This window comes from Dasypus novemcinctus, chromosome 10 (assembly GCF_030445035.2).
Source record: "Dasypus novemcinctus isolate mDasNov1 chromosome 10, mDasNov1.1.hap2, whole genome shotgun sequence".
Classification (NCBI taxonomy): domain Eukaryota; kingdom Metazoa; phylum Chordata; class Mammalia; order Cingulata; family Dasypodidae; genus Dasypus; species Dasypus novemcinctus.
This window is the reverse complement of record NC_080682.1, coordinates 20,774,789-20,790,331: the sequence shown is the minus strand read 5'-3', so window position 1 is coordinate 20,790,331 and position 15,543 is coordinate 20,774,789. Positions and strand designations below refer to the sequence as shown.

The 15,543-nt window shown below is 39.6% G+C and overlaps 1 protein-coding gene across 19 annotated transcripts in view; it reads left to right on the top strand.

Moving 5' to 3' along the window:
- The window catches only part of CTNND1 (catenin delta 1), a 59,780-nt gene that overhangs the window by 36,718 nt on the left and 7,519 nt on the right, over positions 1-15,543 (top strand). For 8 of the 19 annotated variants that reach the window (XM_058305401.2, XM_071218002.1, XM_004471048.5 and 5 more), the window contains 8 exons: positions 308-435; positions 535-685; positions 1,899-2,091; positions 2,441-2,555; positions 3,353-3,440; positions 8,707-8,769; positions 9,552-9,655; positions 10,454-13,338. In XM_058305401.2, the coding sequence (XP_058161384.1) occupies positions 308-435; positions 535-685; positions 1,899-2,091; positions 2,441-2,555; positions 3,353-3,440; positions 8,707-8,769; positions 9,552-9,655; positions 10,454-10,465 (854 nt within the window). In that variant the 3' untranslated portion in view covers positions 10,466-13,338. Of the gene's footprint in view, positions 1-307; positions 436-534; positions 686-1,898; positions 2,092-2,440; positions 2,556-3,352; positions 3,441-8,706; positions 8,770-9,551; positions 9,656-9,779; positions 10,161-10,453; positions 13,339-15,543 lie in introns of those variants that run through there. The other 11 variants (XM_004471046.5, XM_004471049.5, XM_004471051.5 and 8 more) reach the window with 8 other exon arrangements.

Sequence of the window (15,543 nt, the reverse complement as noted above, 5' to 3'; positions counted from 1 at the left end):
GCTAACAATGAGCTAAATGAATGCCAAGTGCCCATGATAGACCCAAGGCCAAAGTAAACTGAAAGAGAAGAGGCAAAGAGGAAGGAAAGAAAGGAGTTGCATATAATAAATTGATAGTCTGTTTTGTTCTTATCATGGATTAGTTATTCTTAGGAATGGAGTCAGGCCTCTGAGTTTGCTGGTGTGTGGGTTGGAGATTTAGGTAGCCTAATGGTATGGGAGCATTAAGTATGGACTTAACTGGCTAGATCCTATTTTAGAGGAATTGATGAGCATAATTTCTGCTTTCTTGCCCTTTCTTGTGTAGGCTATGAACTCTTATTTCAGCCTGAAGTAGTTCGGATATACATCTCGCTCCTCAAGGAGAGCAAGACTCCTGCCATCCTAGAAGCCTCAGCTGGAGCTGTCCAGAACTTGTGTGCTGGCCATTGGACGGTGAGTACCTTTTAGAAAATGGATTTGGAGGTAGGAGAACATAAATAACTAGTATGCCATTTCTAATCTGTTTCACCTCTTTCCGCATGCTACTTTTAGTATGGTCGATATATCCGCTCTGCTCTGCGTCAAGAGAAGGCACTTTCTGCTATAGCTGACCTCCTGACCAATGAACATGAGCGAGTAGTGAAAGCTGCATCTGGAGCACTGAGAAATCTGGCTGTGGATGCTCGCAACAAAGAATTAATTGGTAAGAGTTGGAGGCTAATCGTTGTTACCCATTCAGTGCCTGCAATCCAGTAGGCACTTAATATTTTACTTATTGCAATGGCTGAGGGGAAGGATTCTAGCCCTTCATAGTTTATGAAGCTTAGGATTAGAGAGGGATACAGTTTATTGTTTGTGAAAAGACAAGAAGTGAAGACTTCAAAGATACAATAATAAAATCTATTATTTTTTGAGCATTTGGTTTGTTGCTAGGCTATGTTCAATAGCCTCTGTGTTCTCATTTAATCCTTACCATCCTATAAAATAAAAAGATCCTTTTTATTTTTTTAAGTAGATAAGAAAACTGAGCATCAGGAACAGGAAAGAAGTTAAGTAACTGGCCCAGAGTTAACATAGCTAGTAAGTGGCAGAGCCCAGTTGGTTGTTTTTCTTTTTTTAATTTTTAATGACTCTATTCTATTAAACTATGATAATATGCAGTATATTATTTTCATTAGAGTAGCTGAAAGGACTGTGGAGCATGTTTTAGTTTCTTTAGCTGCTCAAGCAGTACCATACAGTGGGTTGGGTTAAACAATGGTAATTTATTACCTCATGGTTTTGAGGCTGGGAAAAAGTCCAAATCAAGACATCACCAAGATGCTTTCTTCCTGAAACTGGCATTCTCTGACTGGCTGCCAGTGATCCTTGGTTCTTGGCTGTTGTTTCACATGGCAGTCGGTGTACATGTGGCCTCACCTGGCCTCTCCATTCTTTTCTGGGTTCCATTGACCTTTAGCTTCTTGTTTCCTGTGTCTTTCTATCTGTCTGAATTTCTTTCTGCTTAACAAAGAATTCCAGTAATAGGATTAAGACCTATCCTGATTGAGGTGTGCCACACTTTTACTGGAGTAACCTTATTAAAAAGTCCTAATTACAAGGGGTTCATGCACACACGATAGATTAAGTTTAAGAACATGTTAGTTCCTATTCACTATAGAACATATTTGATATATAGTATTCCCTTTGTTTCAATGTGAATGAAGAAGGAGAGAATAAAGGAGTAGGAAGGGGTCTAAATCTATGGCTATTCCTGGTCATTGTCCCTTTTGATATCATTACGCCTGTAGGAGAATAAAATTTATTCATATGGAGCAGTAGCTATACTTTATATAATAAGTGCAATTAAGTATACTAGTTTAAAGCTCCTTATGACATGTATATCCCTGGATACATTCCTTCTGATTTCCTGGTAGGTAAACATGCTATTCCTAACTTGGTAAAGAATCTGCCAGGAGGACAGCAGAATTCTTCCCGAAATTTCTCTGAGGATACCGTGGTCTCTATTTTGAACACCATCAATGAGGTTATTGCTGAGAACTTGGAGGCTGCCAAGAAGCTTCGGGAGACACAGGGTATTGAGAAGCTGGTGTTGATCAACAAATCAGGGTGAGTTCAACCCTTGCAATTATAGCTGGAAGAATTTGAGTATGAGAGGGCATTTGTTGGGAAAGAGCTTTCCCTTTTTGGCTTCCTAAGGTGTTTCTTTTCTTATGTAAAGGTAGTATTAAGAGGTGTTGCTCTCTTTTCTGTCTTAATGTTGATCTATAAGTTTTTAACCAGATTGCTCAAACATTTTTTTGTGCTGTTGTTTGAGGTAGAATATAGGATTTGGTAGAAACTAATCTTCCCCATTTTGGCTTTTACATTTTTATGTTACGTTATATTAGGTTATAGAGGTACTGAGCTTCTTCCCTGTTCTTATTTAAATTTCATATGTCGTTATTTCCCTCCAAAGGAACCGCTCAGAAAAAGAGGTTAGAGCAGCAGCACTTGTATTACAGACAATCTGGGGATATAAAGAACTGCGGAAGCCACTAGAGAAAGAAGGATGGAAGAAATCAGATTTTCAGGTAGAATGACTCTTTGGACTGAGACTTTTACCTTTTTTCTTTCCCTTTTTTTTTTTTTTTTTTTAAGATTTACTTATTTTTCTTTATCCTCCCCGCTCCCCCCCATTGTTTGCACTTGCTGTCTGCTCTTTGTCTTATTTTTAGGAGGCACCAAGAACCGAATCTGGGGCCTCCGGTGTGGGAGGGAGGCGCCTAATTGCTTGAGCCAACTCCATTCCCTTCCCCTTTTCTTTGGTCCTGGAATAATACTTATGTCCTTGGTTTCTTTTCTTTCATTATCACACTAAGTCTACTTCTGACCCAAGTCTCAGTAGTAAAGAAATAACTTGGAGGGAGTGGGTGTAGCTCAAGTGGTTGAACCTATGTACGAGATTCTGGGTTCAATCCCTAGAACCTTCTTTAAAAAAACGTCTTTTTTTTTGTTTGCTCCTTCTCAAAAAATAATACAATTTGCTGTTGAAATAGCTGTGGTGTCCCACTATGTCATAACGTACTGTAAGTGCTGGTGGTAGATATGGAGAGTTCCTTTAAAGGAGTTTGCCATCCCTGAGACCGTTATCTCCTTCTGGTAGTTTAAGTGTTTAGTACCTTTCCTATCTCCTGGTCAGGAACACAAAAGAAAGCATGGTATTCTAGTTCGTTCACTAAATAGGATACTCATATAATCCTTATTTGAGTTACCTTTTGGTAAGAGTTGAAACTGGGAATGCAGATCTAGAGGTCTGGGCCCATTAGGGAATAAGATGTGGGTGAATTCAGTATTCTTTGATGTTTTTGCATTTTATGTTTGCCTCCAGGTGAATCTAAATAATGCTTCTCGAAGCCAGAGCAGTCATTCATATGATGATAGCACTCTTCCTCTCATTGACCGGAGCCAAAAATCAGGTGTAGTATCCAGGGGCACCCCCTCTCCTAGCTATTCTTTACTGGGCTTACTGACTAAGAAACAGGTATATATTTATTTCTATGTGAGCTAGTTTTTGAGGGAGGGGAACAATACTCTGCTCTAGGATTTGTAACACAGAAGCTGGAAGACCCTGAGCATTAAAAATCAAAATGAGGGAAGCAGATGTCGCTCAAGTGATTGGGCTTCCATCTACCATATGGAGAACCCAGGTTCGATCCCTGGGGCCTCCTGGTAAAGGTGTGCCCGCTTGGCGAGCCAGTGCCCATGTAGCAGGCTGTATAGCAAGATGATGACACAATGAAAAGAGAGACGAAGAGGAGAGTCAAGGCGAGATGCAACAGAAACCAGGAACTGAGGTGGCGCAAGTGCCAGGGAACCTCTCTCCACATCGAAGGTCCCCAGGATCGAATCCTGGTGAATCCTAGAGGAGAAAATGAGGAGAGAAAACAAAAAAGAGAAATAGACACAGAAGATCACACAGCGAATGGACACAGACAGCAAAAAGCAGGGTGGGGGGGAGGGGAAGGAAAACAAAACAAAACAAGACAAAACAAACCCAAAACGAAACATGCAATTAGTCTGAGTCTGGTCCCCTAACTTTGCTTTGTGGACTTAAAAAACTGGAAAGTGAACCATAGTCTCTTTGTTTTAAATTTCAGCATAACATCAAGTGATATATCTTTACTGTTGAAAATTAGAAAATACAGATAGCCATAAAAATAACATAAAATCACTTATTTCTAGTACCTGGCGATAACCACTGTTATTTTGGATGATAGTATTTTAGACACTTCTCCCATGTGAGCAAACACATTTTCCCCAAAAGAAGAATCATTTTGTTTTGTAAAATGCTTTCTTTTCCACTAAATGTATATTATACTTCTTGTTACCTTAATGACACTTGGCTTTTGCCTAGATCACCAGTTCTCATGTGGTCTAAGAACCCCCAAGAAGGTTGACATTTGTACTGATGGCACAAAAGCAATGCTATTGCTTAGCATAAATCAAGGCAATAACTCTAAACAGTTCTTTGTATTCCTCGACACCATGTACTTGCAGTAAAAAGAAAATGCCAGTTTTACTTAAGAATGTACTTGATGAAGTTGTAAAAATGAAGTCTCTACCTTTTTTTTTTTTAAAGATTTATTTATTTATTTCTCTCCCCTCCCCCCCACCCCGGTTGTCTGATCTCTGTGTCTTTTTGCTGTGTCTTTCTCCGCTTCTATTGTTGTCAGCAGCACGGGAATCTGTGTTTCTCTTTGTTGTGTCATCTTGTATTAGCTCTCCATGTGTGTGGCACCATTCTTGGGCAGGCTGCACTTTCTTTTGCGCTGGGCAGCTCTCCTTACGGGGCGCATTCCTTGCGCGTGGGGCTCCCCTACATGGGGGACACCCTTGCGTGGCACAGCACTCCTTGCGCGCATCAGCACTGCGCATGGGCCAGCTCCACACGGGTCAAGGAGGCCTGGGGTTTGAACTGTGGACCTCCCATGTGGTAGATGGATGCCCTAACCACTGAGCCAAGTCCACCGCCCAAGTCTCTACCCTTGAGCATATATCTTTTTGAAAAAATAACCCCACTCATCCCTACAATGACTTCCTTGTTTGTTTGCTTGTTTTTGCTCATCTGCTTGCTTGTTGTCTGTCTGTTTTTTTCTTTTAGGAGGCACTGGGAACTGAATCCAAGACTTCCCAAGTGGGAGGCAGGTGCCCAACTGCTTGAGCCACAGTCACTCCCTGCTTGTTTGTTTTTGTTCATTTGCTTTTGCTTGTTTGTTTTTGCTCGTCATCTATTTTGCTCATTGACCGTCATATTTAGGAGGCACCAGAAACTGAACCCAAGACCTCCCGCATGGGAGGCGGACACACAGTTACTTGAGCCACATCCTCTATCGAGCACATATCTTTTTAATATTCTTTGCTGATGAAGTAGGAAGTGTTCATAAAGCCCTTCTGCTGTATAGCAAAGTATGATGATTTCTGGAGGAAAAGCACTTGTACTTTTGAGTACTTGTTGTTTGAGTTGCTAGTTGCTAGTTGAGTTGCACTTGTTGTTTGAGTTGCTAGTTGGAGCAGCCACTTTTTTTTTTTAACAGTTTTATTGATACAAATTTTTTAGAAGATTTTAAAATTTCTCTCCCCTTCTCCCCTCCCCCCCCCCTTTGTCTGTTCTCTGTGTCTATCTGCTGCGTGTTCTTTGTCCGCTTCTGTTGTCAGTGGCATGGGAATCTGTGTTTCTTCTTGTTCCATCATCTTGTTGTGTCAGCTCTCCATATGTGCGGTGCCATTTTTGGGCAGGCTGAACTTTCTTTTGTGCTGGGTGGCTCTCCTTACAGGGCGCACTCCTTGCGCGTGGGGCTCCCCTACGGGGGGGAGCACACCTGTGTGGCACGGCACTCCTTGCACACATCATCACTGCATGTGGGCCAGCTGTACACAGGTCAAGGAGGCACGGGGTTTGAACCATGGACCTCCCATGTGGTAGATGGATGCCCTAACCGCTGGGCCAAGTCTGCTTCCCTGATAAAATTTTAATAAAGCTTACAGTTCTTTCAAAGTGTATAATCATTGGTATTTGGTATAATCACATCGTTGTGCATTCATCACTTCAGTCATTAGGGCATTTTCATTATTTTAATAATATAAAAAAAGAAAATTCTTCACCTCTCAATCTCTCTATGCTACCCCTGCTGTACATAGTTGCTATTTCTGGCTATTCTTGCACATTTATTTTCTTTTTAATTGATTTTATTGAGCTATGTCACATACCATAGGATCTATTCAAAGCGTATAATCAGTGGCTTTTAGTATAATCACAGTGTTTTGCATTCATCACCACAAAAAATTTTAGAACAATTTCATTACTCCAAAAAGAAGCTGCACACCCCATAGCAATTGCCTCTCAGTCCCTCCCCAGCCCTACGTAACCACTAATCTGATTTCATCATTATAAATAGATATATATTTATATTTCTATAATTGGAATCATACAGTATGTAGTACTTTGTGTCTGGTTTCTTTTTATTTTTAAAGTTTATTTATCTCCCATCCTCCCACCCCCGCCCCTCATTGTCTGCCCTCTGTCCATTCTTTGTGTGTTCTCTGTCTGCTTGTCTTTTCTCTAGGTGCCGTCGGGAGCTGATCTCGGGACCTTCCAGAGTGAGAGAGAGATGCTCAATCTCTTGCGCCACCTCAGTTCCCTGGTTTGCTGCGTCTCTTATTGTCTCTTCTCTGTGTCTCTCTTTGCTGTGTCATCTTGCTGCACCAACTTAACTCTGCACAGGCTAGTACTCCTGTGCAGGCCAGCACTCTGCATGGGCCAGCACTCCACATGGGTCAGCTCTCCCCTTGGGCCATCTTGCTTTCACCAGGGCCCCTGGTAATTGAACTCTGGACCTCTTGTATAGTAGATGGGAGCCCAATTGCTTGAGCCACATCTACTTCCCTGGTTTCTTTCACTTAGCATAATGTGGTTTTTTATGTCTGATATTAATATCTTATAGTATTGGTGTACATTTGTTCAGTTTCAAAGAAAAAGTCTTATATATGCAAAATTGCCTATATTCATATTTCACATGTGGTTTTACTATGTTGTTATATTTTGTAGTTTTCCATTTAGTAATACACATGATCTTAGACTGTCCCTTTAAACCACTGTCATACCCACATAATAGTACCACTAATTACAAACATTATGTTGTGCTTTCACCTTTTCTATCCATTTTCAAAGATTAACACACATTCTTTTCACCAGTTCTGCACAAGTTAATCCTCAGCTTTCCATTTCCTAACCTAATTCTATTTTCTGGTAACTCATATTCAAGTTATTAACTACATGAGATTACACAATATATTTAGTTCATAGTAGCACAATCATACAGTATTTGCAGCCACATTTTTATGGAACACTATTTTTACTTGAAAAATGGACTGATGGACAAACCATGGTTATTCAAACTTGCGTATTGGAGCAATTTCTCAGAAATGAATTCAGGGAAATGAATGTAGCTCAAGTGGTAAGCTCCTGCTTCCCGTATACAAGGCCCCTGGTTGGCTCCCTGGTACTTCCTAAAAACAAACAAATGGAAAAACCAGCTCTCCTTGGGGAGCAGATATAGCCCAGTGATTGAGTGCCTGTTTCCCAAGTTTGAGGACCTAGATTCAATTCTTGGTTCCTCAAAAAAAAAAAAAAAAAAAAGAATGCAGTGAGCTGCTCACTTTTAGGAAAATAACTATTTATTGTCCATGATAAAATTTGAGCTTTCAGTAAAAATTATAATTTCAGAAAATTTGTATCTTTGTTACCATGAGACTGTCAACTTCCCAATATTTAGAATTTTTCTAATGAAATCAGTGGTGATATTAATATGATTTGTTTGGATATTGTATAATGAAATGTCTTAACATTTGGAAGAGCTGCATAATTCTATGAACAAGTATTTTCCAGGTGACTAATACATGAGGTGTCAAAATCATGCATGTGTGAGTAAATGATCCTTTCAAAGTACGAGACAGACCAATGAATTTTAACAGCATACAGAGAAGTTGTTAATAATGTTTCAAATTGCACACTGCTGTTAACCTTGAAAACTACCACTTCTTGAGTGTTAGAATACCATCAAAGCAGGGAATGTTCACAATTTTGAAAATATTAAAATGCTAATTTTTCTGTGTATCTGTGTAAGGCTGTATTTTCTTCATATACTTTGAACAAAAGAATATACCAGAACAGACTGGATGCAGAAGCAGATAAAAGAATCTTACGTGTCTTCTCTTAAGCCAAATTTTAAAGTGATGTGCAAAAATGTAAAACAACGCTAATGTTATTAACATACTATTTATGTTAACACGTAGTAAGTTTATTATTTTAAATAAAATACTTTTAAAAATTTTCAGTATGATAAATATTGATATATGTATCCCAGATCCATGAATTCTCTTTGGGTCCTTATAATTTCTAAGGTAATGAAGGGAGTATGAGATGAAATAATTTTTGAACTGCTGACTTAGAGTGAATGGCATCTTTTATTATGAGTCTATGAAAAGATACACTGCTAAGACCAGTGACGGCTTTGTTATAATCCTAGAGCAGAGATTATTGTCTGGAACATAGTGGTGCTCAATGAAAGTTTGAAGGGATGGAGGAAGGGAAAGTGTGAAGATAGAACAGAAAGGAATTTTTATGATAAATGTAGATTTTGGAGAGTTGATTTTTGACCTGTATAACACTCTGACTCCATATAGATAAGAAACCTGATCGAGAAGAAATTCAGATGGGCAATATGGGATCAAACACAAAATCATTAGGTAGGTAGTTCATTCCTGCCTAAGTATAAGGATTTTAATATTTCATTGGGATGATGAGATCTATCTAGCTCTGTGGTTTTTAACTTCCAGCACCCTCACCATTTATCATACTGGAAGAGCTTTGGTTGGCCATTTCTATTTGGAAGGATGAGAGAGAGCTTAGGAAAACCTGATCCATCTACTTTTTCCACATTCCTGCATGCTCAGAGGTTTTCAGATGTATTCCCCATCCTACACTGTAAAGTTTGTGTCCCTACTTTGTGATTCACAGCCCTTTATAGTCTGACCCTGGACTCCGTCTCTGTCGTTTCCCCATGGAATTTGTTTTAACCCACATGGTCTACTTGCCATTCTATCTCTTCACTCTGTACTTTTAAAAATTTTGCTCATGTAATACCTCCTACTGGAATGTCCTTCCCATTTGCTTTTCTAAATTTTCTTCATTCCCAAAGGCTTAACTTAAGGTTTGTCTTCTTTGTCAGATCCTTTCTAACTATAACAGCACAGCTTACTCTCTCTTCTTTTAATTCGATCCCTTTAGAGACGGATCTCTTCAGTTTAGCTTTATTATGTATGCCATACTCTGGGTATTTCATACATTTTATCTTCCCAATTAGAATCAAGTTCTTTTTAAGTCAGGGATCACCAGAGCTTTAATGCTTTTTTGGAGCATTTGACAAAACTTATTTCCCATTAGAGGTACCTAATTCACATTACGTGCTTGATAATATATTGTATACTAGAAGGGAGTATCATTTCTGTGTATTTTTTTTTAAACCTAGATAACAACTATTCTACACTGAATGAAAGAGGGGACCACAAGAGAACACTGGATCGATCCGGGGATCTGGGAGATATGGAGCCATTGAAGGGAACACCCCTGATGGTAAATTCTCCTTATTTACTGTTATCCTTCCAAGGAGAGTTCTGTTTTGATGCCTGCATGTTTTGTGAAATAGGTTAAAAAATAAAACAAGTGCATAGGGAAAGACAGTATTCTTTTCTGGTAGAGCTCTTCAGGAACAAGTTGGGGTTTTGACTCATCTTGGCATTTCTTTGTCCGTTATTCTGTGATAGTCATGATGAGGTAAGGTGGTTATAAATATGTTACTAATAAAACTAATGCAACTGATCTATTCTCATATATTTTCCTCTTCCTTTTCCTAAATGTCTTGCCTTTTTCTTACTGCTGCCTTAACTTTGTTATGAGTTTACAGATTTTGGAATTTATCCTGTGTCTGGCACACACTTATAAGATTCTTATTTCCTTCCTCTCATACTAACAAATTACATGTGTTTACAGCAGGACGAGGGGCAGGAATCTCTGGAGGAAGAGTTGAATGTGTTGGTTTTGGATGATGAGGGGGACCAAGTGTCTTAATCCCACCATGGTATGTCCTCCAGCCACCCCTAAGATCCTCTTTGAGGAAGGAGGCCCCTATGGGCCAGCAGTTTGCCAATCATGCTGATCTGATCTGGCCAGAGACGCTAGCCTCGGCCTCATGGGGTTTGGGGGTTCTGCTTCTGTGATTATTCCTCTTAAGAGGCTGGGACATGCAGCTGGTGGTCTGATCTTCCTTTTGTCCTATTTTCCTTCCTGCATGCCAATTTGCTCAGATGTCTTTTTTGATTCTTCTTCCCAACCCTGTTAACATCTACTCTTTCTCTTTTTTTTTCCCTACAGCAGAAGATTTAGCACCACTCTCTCCGCATCTGAGCTTATAATATATGTACTTTTATTTTTTGGTGGTGAAATGGACTGATGATTTTTCCTTTTCTTCGCTGGATTGTTGTGCCAACTGCCAGGCTGCCTCCTGCCCTTATAGCCCAAAGTGGCTACCTTCTTTACATCAACTCCTAACTTCTTCCAGTGAAGTTTAATTGCCCTCTTCTCCACCACTCCAACTTCCTCTGGTTTCTCCCAATGAGCCTGATTCAGTTATTTGAATAGAATGTGTCAGTCTTTCCTATTTTGAGGAACTGCTGCAGATTAGATCTTTTTGCCAGCTCTCCTTGGAATTCTTGGCCTTGTGTGAAGGGAGGGAAGGAGTGGGACTCTTCACTGGAAGCCTTGGGAAGAATTGGAAGTTATGTGCTGTGTAAGCAGTGTCCAGCAACCTGATAAAATGATGGTTTTTAATCAAGATTTTTTTTTTTCCTGATGGGGAAGGGACTTTTTGGTTTTGATTTTTGGAGGAGGGGAAGCATAAGCTTTTCCTTTATTCCTAATGGCTGTTTTTGAAGCAAAGAAGGCTGGCAACATTGGCAATTCCATCTGGCAAAGGCCCTTGAGTAAGTGAGGGTCTCCTAGAACTGGGATTAAGAAACCTTGTTCTCCTCATTTCTGAGGCAGGGACCATCACAGACCTACAGACTCCATCTCTTCTCCAAGCCCTTTGCCCATGCTGGGCTACTGCCTCTGCCCCTTACTGAGGCTGTACTTAACCCTCCTCTCCTGTCCGGTGGTATGTCTGCTGGCCTGGCCATTTTCAAGAAGCTGAGAAAGAGGAGAATGTGTCAAAGAAGACTTCTTACATGAGAAGAACAGAAAGATGTCTTTTGGGGAGCTAGTAGGAATGTACACGAAGTGGTTAGTCTGAAACTGGCAGGAAGCTTCAAAGCTGGCTTCCCCCTTGCCCCTTTTACCTTTTCCTACCTTTATTGACCTCATTCCTTCCCTGCCTTCTTTTTGGAGTTGGTTGGCCAACTAAAGGACTTAATGTACATAACTCCTATCCCCTTCACCCTTTATAAGATGGGGATTGCCCCGGGCTTTGCCTTTTCTTTGTGCCTTTGGCCTGGGGTATATCTCCTTCCTCCCTTCCATGTGCCTTTCTTTGCCTCTGTAGTCTCATTTCTCATGATTTTGCAAATTATGTTTTGTTGCTTTCCTACCCACTATTGACCCTAACAGTAAGAAGAGGCGACTTAGAGAACCTCAGACTCTCCATTGGGGATTGGTATAGCCTTTAATTTCAGCCAAAGCAAGCTTTTGCTCAATAGTATATGGTGGGGATTTTGCAATAATCCCATTCTGATGGATATTTATGTGAGGTTGGTGGGAAGGAGTGAATGGTGGGGGACTCTTAACTCCATCAATGCCAGATTTTACCATCATCTCTGACGGGGCTAGAGGGAAATCATCACTTCCCCTCCCCATCTCCCGCACTACTCTGTTCCTCCCTCATTTCAGCGAATATTAGCAGGTTGGGCTACAGGAATCAGCTATTATGTGGGTTTTTTTTTTTTTAACCCCTTTCCTTAGTTGCCTTTTACTCCTCCCCCTTAATCTAAAAGCTCTATTCAATGCAACTGGAAATCTTTATCCTCCTTTCCCCCTCTTTCCTTATATATTGAGGCTATGGGGTAGGAGAAAAGTGCACACACCCCTCTTTCCCTTCCTTTATGGATTGAAATTCCTTATCTCCTTCCATTTCTTTCTATTCTCATCTACCTTTTCTGGCAAAAAGGAGCCTTTCATTCTCTGTGACCCTAAGAGCACACTGCACAGGGGAAATTGTCCCCATCCAGACCTGGCTCCACTTTTTTCTCTTGTCCTCCTCTGCTATTTTCTTGGTGCTTTTTTTCTCGGTGGGGCATGGGTAATAGAACAGCTATGGGCTTTTGGGGACCTTTAACAGTTTTTTTGTTTTGTTTATAAAAAACACTAAACATTCAATTCCAGAAACCAAAAATCCCACCATCCCACTGAACACTACTAAGGGGCGTGTCTTCTGCTCCATACCTTTTCTCTTTTACTTTCTTTCTTGTTAATGCTTTTAAAAACAAATGAGTTTTTTTATATAAATAAAGTTTTTTAAAGTGTGTATGTGGGGGGTCTGTGTCATTTCTGCACTTCAAGCTATCTCCCCTCCTTTTCATATTCCTTATATATCAGTTATTCTTCCAATGCAATCAGAAGGAGGTTGTACCAGGATGGATTTAATTTGAGCTTAATCCTAACTCTTATCAAATCAAACAACATTCTTTTAATTACATGTGGAATTTTTTTTTTCTGTAAAGATTCTTAAAAATTAAATGTGGCTGTAGCTGCCATTTATGTGAGGAGCTTATTGCTATCTTAGAGATGGGAAATGGAATTATAGAGAGTTATGATTTCCTTTGTTACAGGAATTCTTTTGCAACATCTGACAAAAACTAAAAGCCCACTGCAATACGTGGTGCACTTGAATTTTATATTTTTGAGTAGAGGATTGGAAGGTACCAATCCCAGCTGTCATCTTAATAAGTTTGAAACTAGCATTAAAGGGCCCATGTATGCATTTGACACTGGGCCATGAGGTTGCTCCTCAAGCTACACAATCCAGAAAGAAGATGAGAGACAACTTTCTATATTTCTTTGCTCCCTGTCAAATAACATGGGTGGGTAGCAAATACTTGTATTACCAGGGATTGTCTTTACTGCAGAAGCCGAGGAATAAGACTTATGGAAAGAGACTTATTTTTCTGGAGCCTGTATTTCCTGTTATATAATTTAATAACCTGGGAGAATTTGTTAAATGCTTTCTGTATGCCCATATCTTTAGATTAAAATATATAGCTCCTCTTGATGATGGTCATGTCTCATTTTGTTAAACTAGGATTTGGGAATGAAAACTCTTGGGCAAGTGAGACTGGGAAATTTATGCTGTTACCTTTTAAGTCTTGATGTCTAACAATTGTAGTTTTAGATGAGAAGGATGATGCACAGAGCCCAAAGTATTAGACTTTTGCTTTCCAAAAAAGTTTGGTAGTCTCATCTGAGATGAATTTTTACCTTCAAAGAAAAATCTGGCTGCTGGTAAATCACCTTTATTATTCCCTGGCCTTGAGCTAGACTCAGTTCCTACTCTACCCTCTTTCTGGGTTAATCCATTTGTTTCATCTCATTCAGTAAATATTTACTGAACACCTGTATGCTAGACTTTGTTATAGGTTTTAGGTTTAGATTAGAAATCGAAACAAATGGATCCATTTTCATGTAAAGAGCAATCCATGAGAATCCTATGAATTTAAGATCTGTGATCTTTCAAAAACTTTTCCTCTGTGCCTTTTCTAAAATGAGGTCTTAGCAGGATGATCTGTAAAGGCCCTATACCTCTTTTAATTTTTTGAACTGATTTAGTGATGCTTTTAAAGCCTATTGATGCTCTTGCTTACATAACTAGGAATCCTTTGGACTTTTCCAAGGTTTGCCCATGTAGCTCCCTGATTCTTTATAGAGTCTTGAGTTTTCTGGAAGTGGTTATAGGTGATGCTCAACCACTCTACTGCCTCTAGGAGGCTTTTCTTGTGAACATGTTTGTAACAGCTGGCTGTGATGAATCTTGCTGATAGTCCTGAAAAAGACATGACCTCACTGGGCCTCTTGTTCTTTCTGGCTAAACTAATGCACTTTGTTACAAACTGGAAACATCTCATCCAGGAAGACCTAAGGACCAGCCTTTCTACATTGTTCTTTCCCATTTTGTCTATTTGTATATCTGAGGCGTGGGATAGTAAATGTTCGTTTTGGTATTTTCATAGAGCAACAGACCACGTAGACTTAGTCTTATAGCTCTGAGTGAGTACACAAGAATTACCCTTAAAGCTTGTTAAAAAGGCAGATTCCCTTGTTCCAATTCCAGAAACTAATCCAATAGGTGGAAATCAGGAACTTGTAATCTTGGTAAGCCACCCAGGTTATTGTAATGCATACTGCCAGCTAATCACCTTGAGACACTGATGTAGTGACTTATTTAAGGTTAAAGGGATCAAATTAGAATTTAGGACAACTGGCTCTGAATCCACTGGTAATAAAACTAGTTTCATGGTAGGTGCAGATATGATGTAGTTTAACTATTTATAGTAGAATTTGAGATAAGTGATAATAGGCTGGTATGTAGGTAGAAGAAACATATTTTGCAGATCATAAGATGTAGGTAATGTCCAGACTGATGATGGGTGGAGCCAGACTATTTTCATAAGTGGCCCCTTAGGGCATCTCTTGGTGATGCTGACTTTGACTCAGTTGTCGCCTCTGGCAACAAAGAGTACCTCAAGGAGAGCAAGACTAACCAAGCGGCCCTAATGGTTAAAAGCAGGAGGCTGTGTCTGTAAACTTTAAATCACTCCAGAGAGAGAACTTATCACGAAAAAAACAGAAAAATAAGAAGATATCTCTAGGAGCAAATTTCTATTTCATATAATCTTATATAACCTCTTGACTGTCTGCCCTTGTCAATTTATGCACTAATTCTTCAACTGATCCATCCAGAATTTAGGGGCAAATATGGAGAAAAAGCTGGGGGAAGGGAGGTAGGACAAGCATCAATGAAAATTGTTTTTGTGTATCTGCATCATTATATTTGGACTCTTTGTTTTGTTTTTCCTCTTTGTTATGCAGTATGAAATGACCAGAGCCTACTATCCACAAATGGGTTGAGTCAAGAGTGTTATACCCATTCTATAGGAGCCACAAGCATTAGTACAAGCATGTGGCAACTTGCTTTGCTTTTATTTTATTTATTAAGTAAAAGTGCTACTCTTCTTTCCATTTACATCTCTGGTATTCATTATTGAAAAGAACAGATTCTTTCACTTTATAGAGGATGCAAAAGGAGTTACTATTGAGCCATCTTTCTCCACATATCTCTAGTGCTAATAGGCAACCTGAATGCCCTAAGGCATTTGTGCATGAGGAAAATAAATGTTTAAAATGGGCTATTTGTGGTGATGTACTGGGTATCTATCTTGTTCTTTTCTTCACACCTATCATGTTTTTTTCCACCTTGA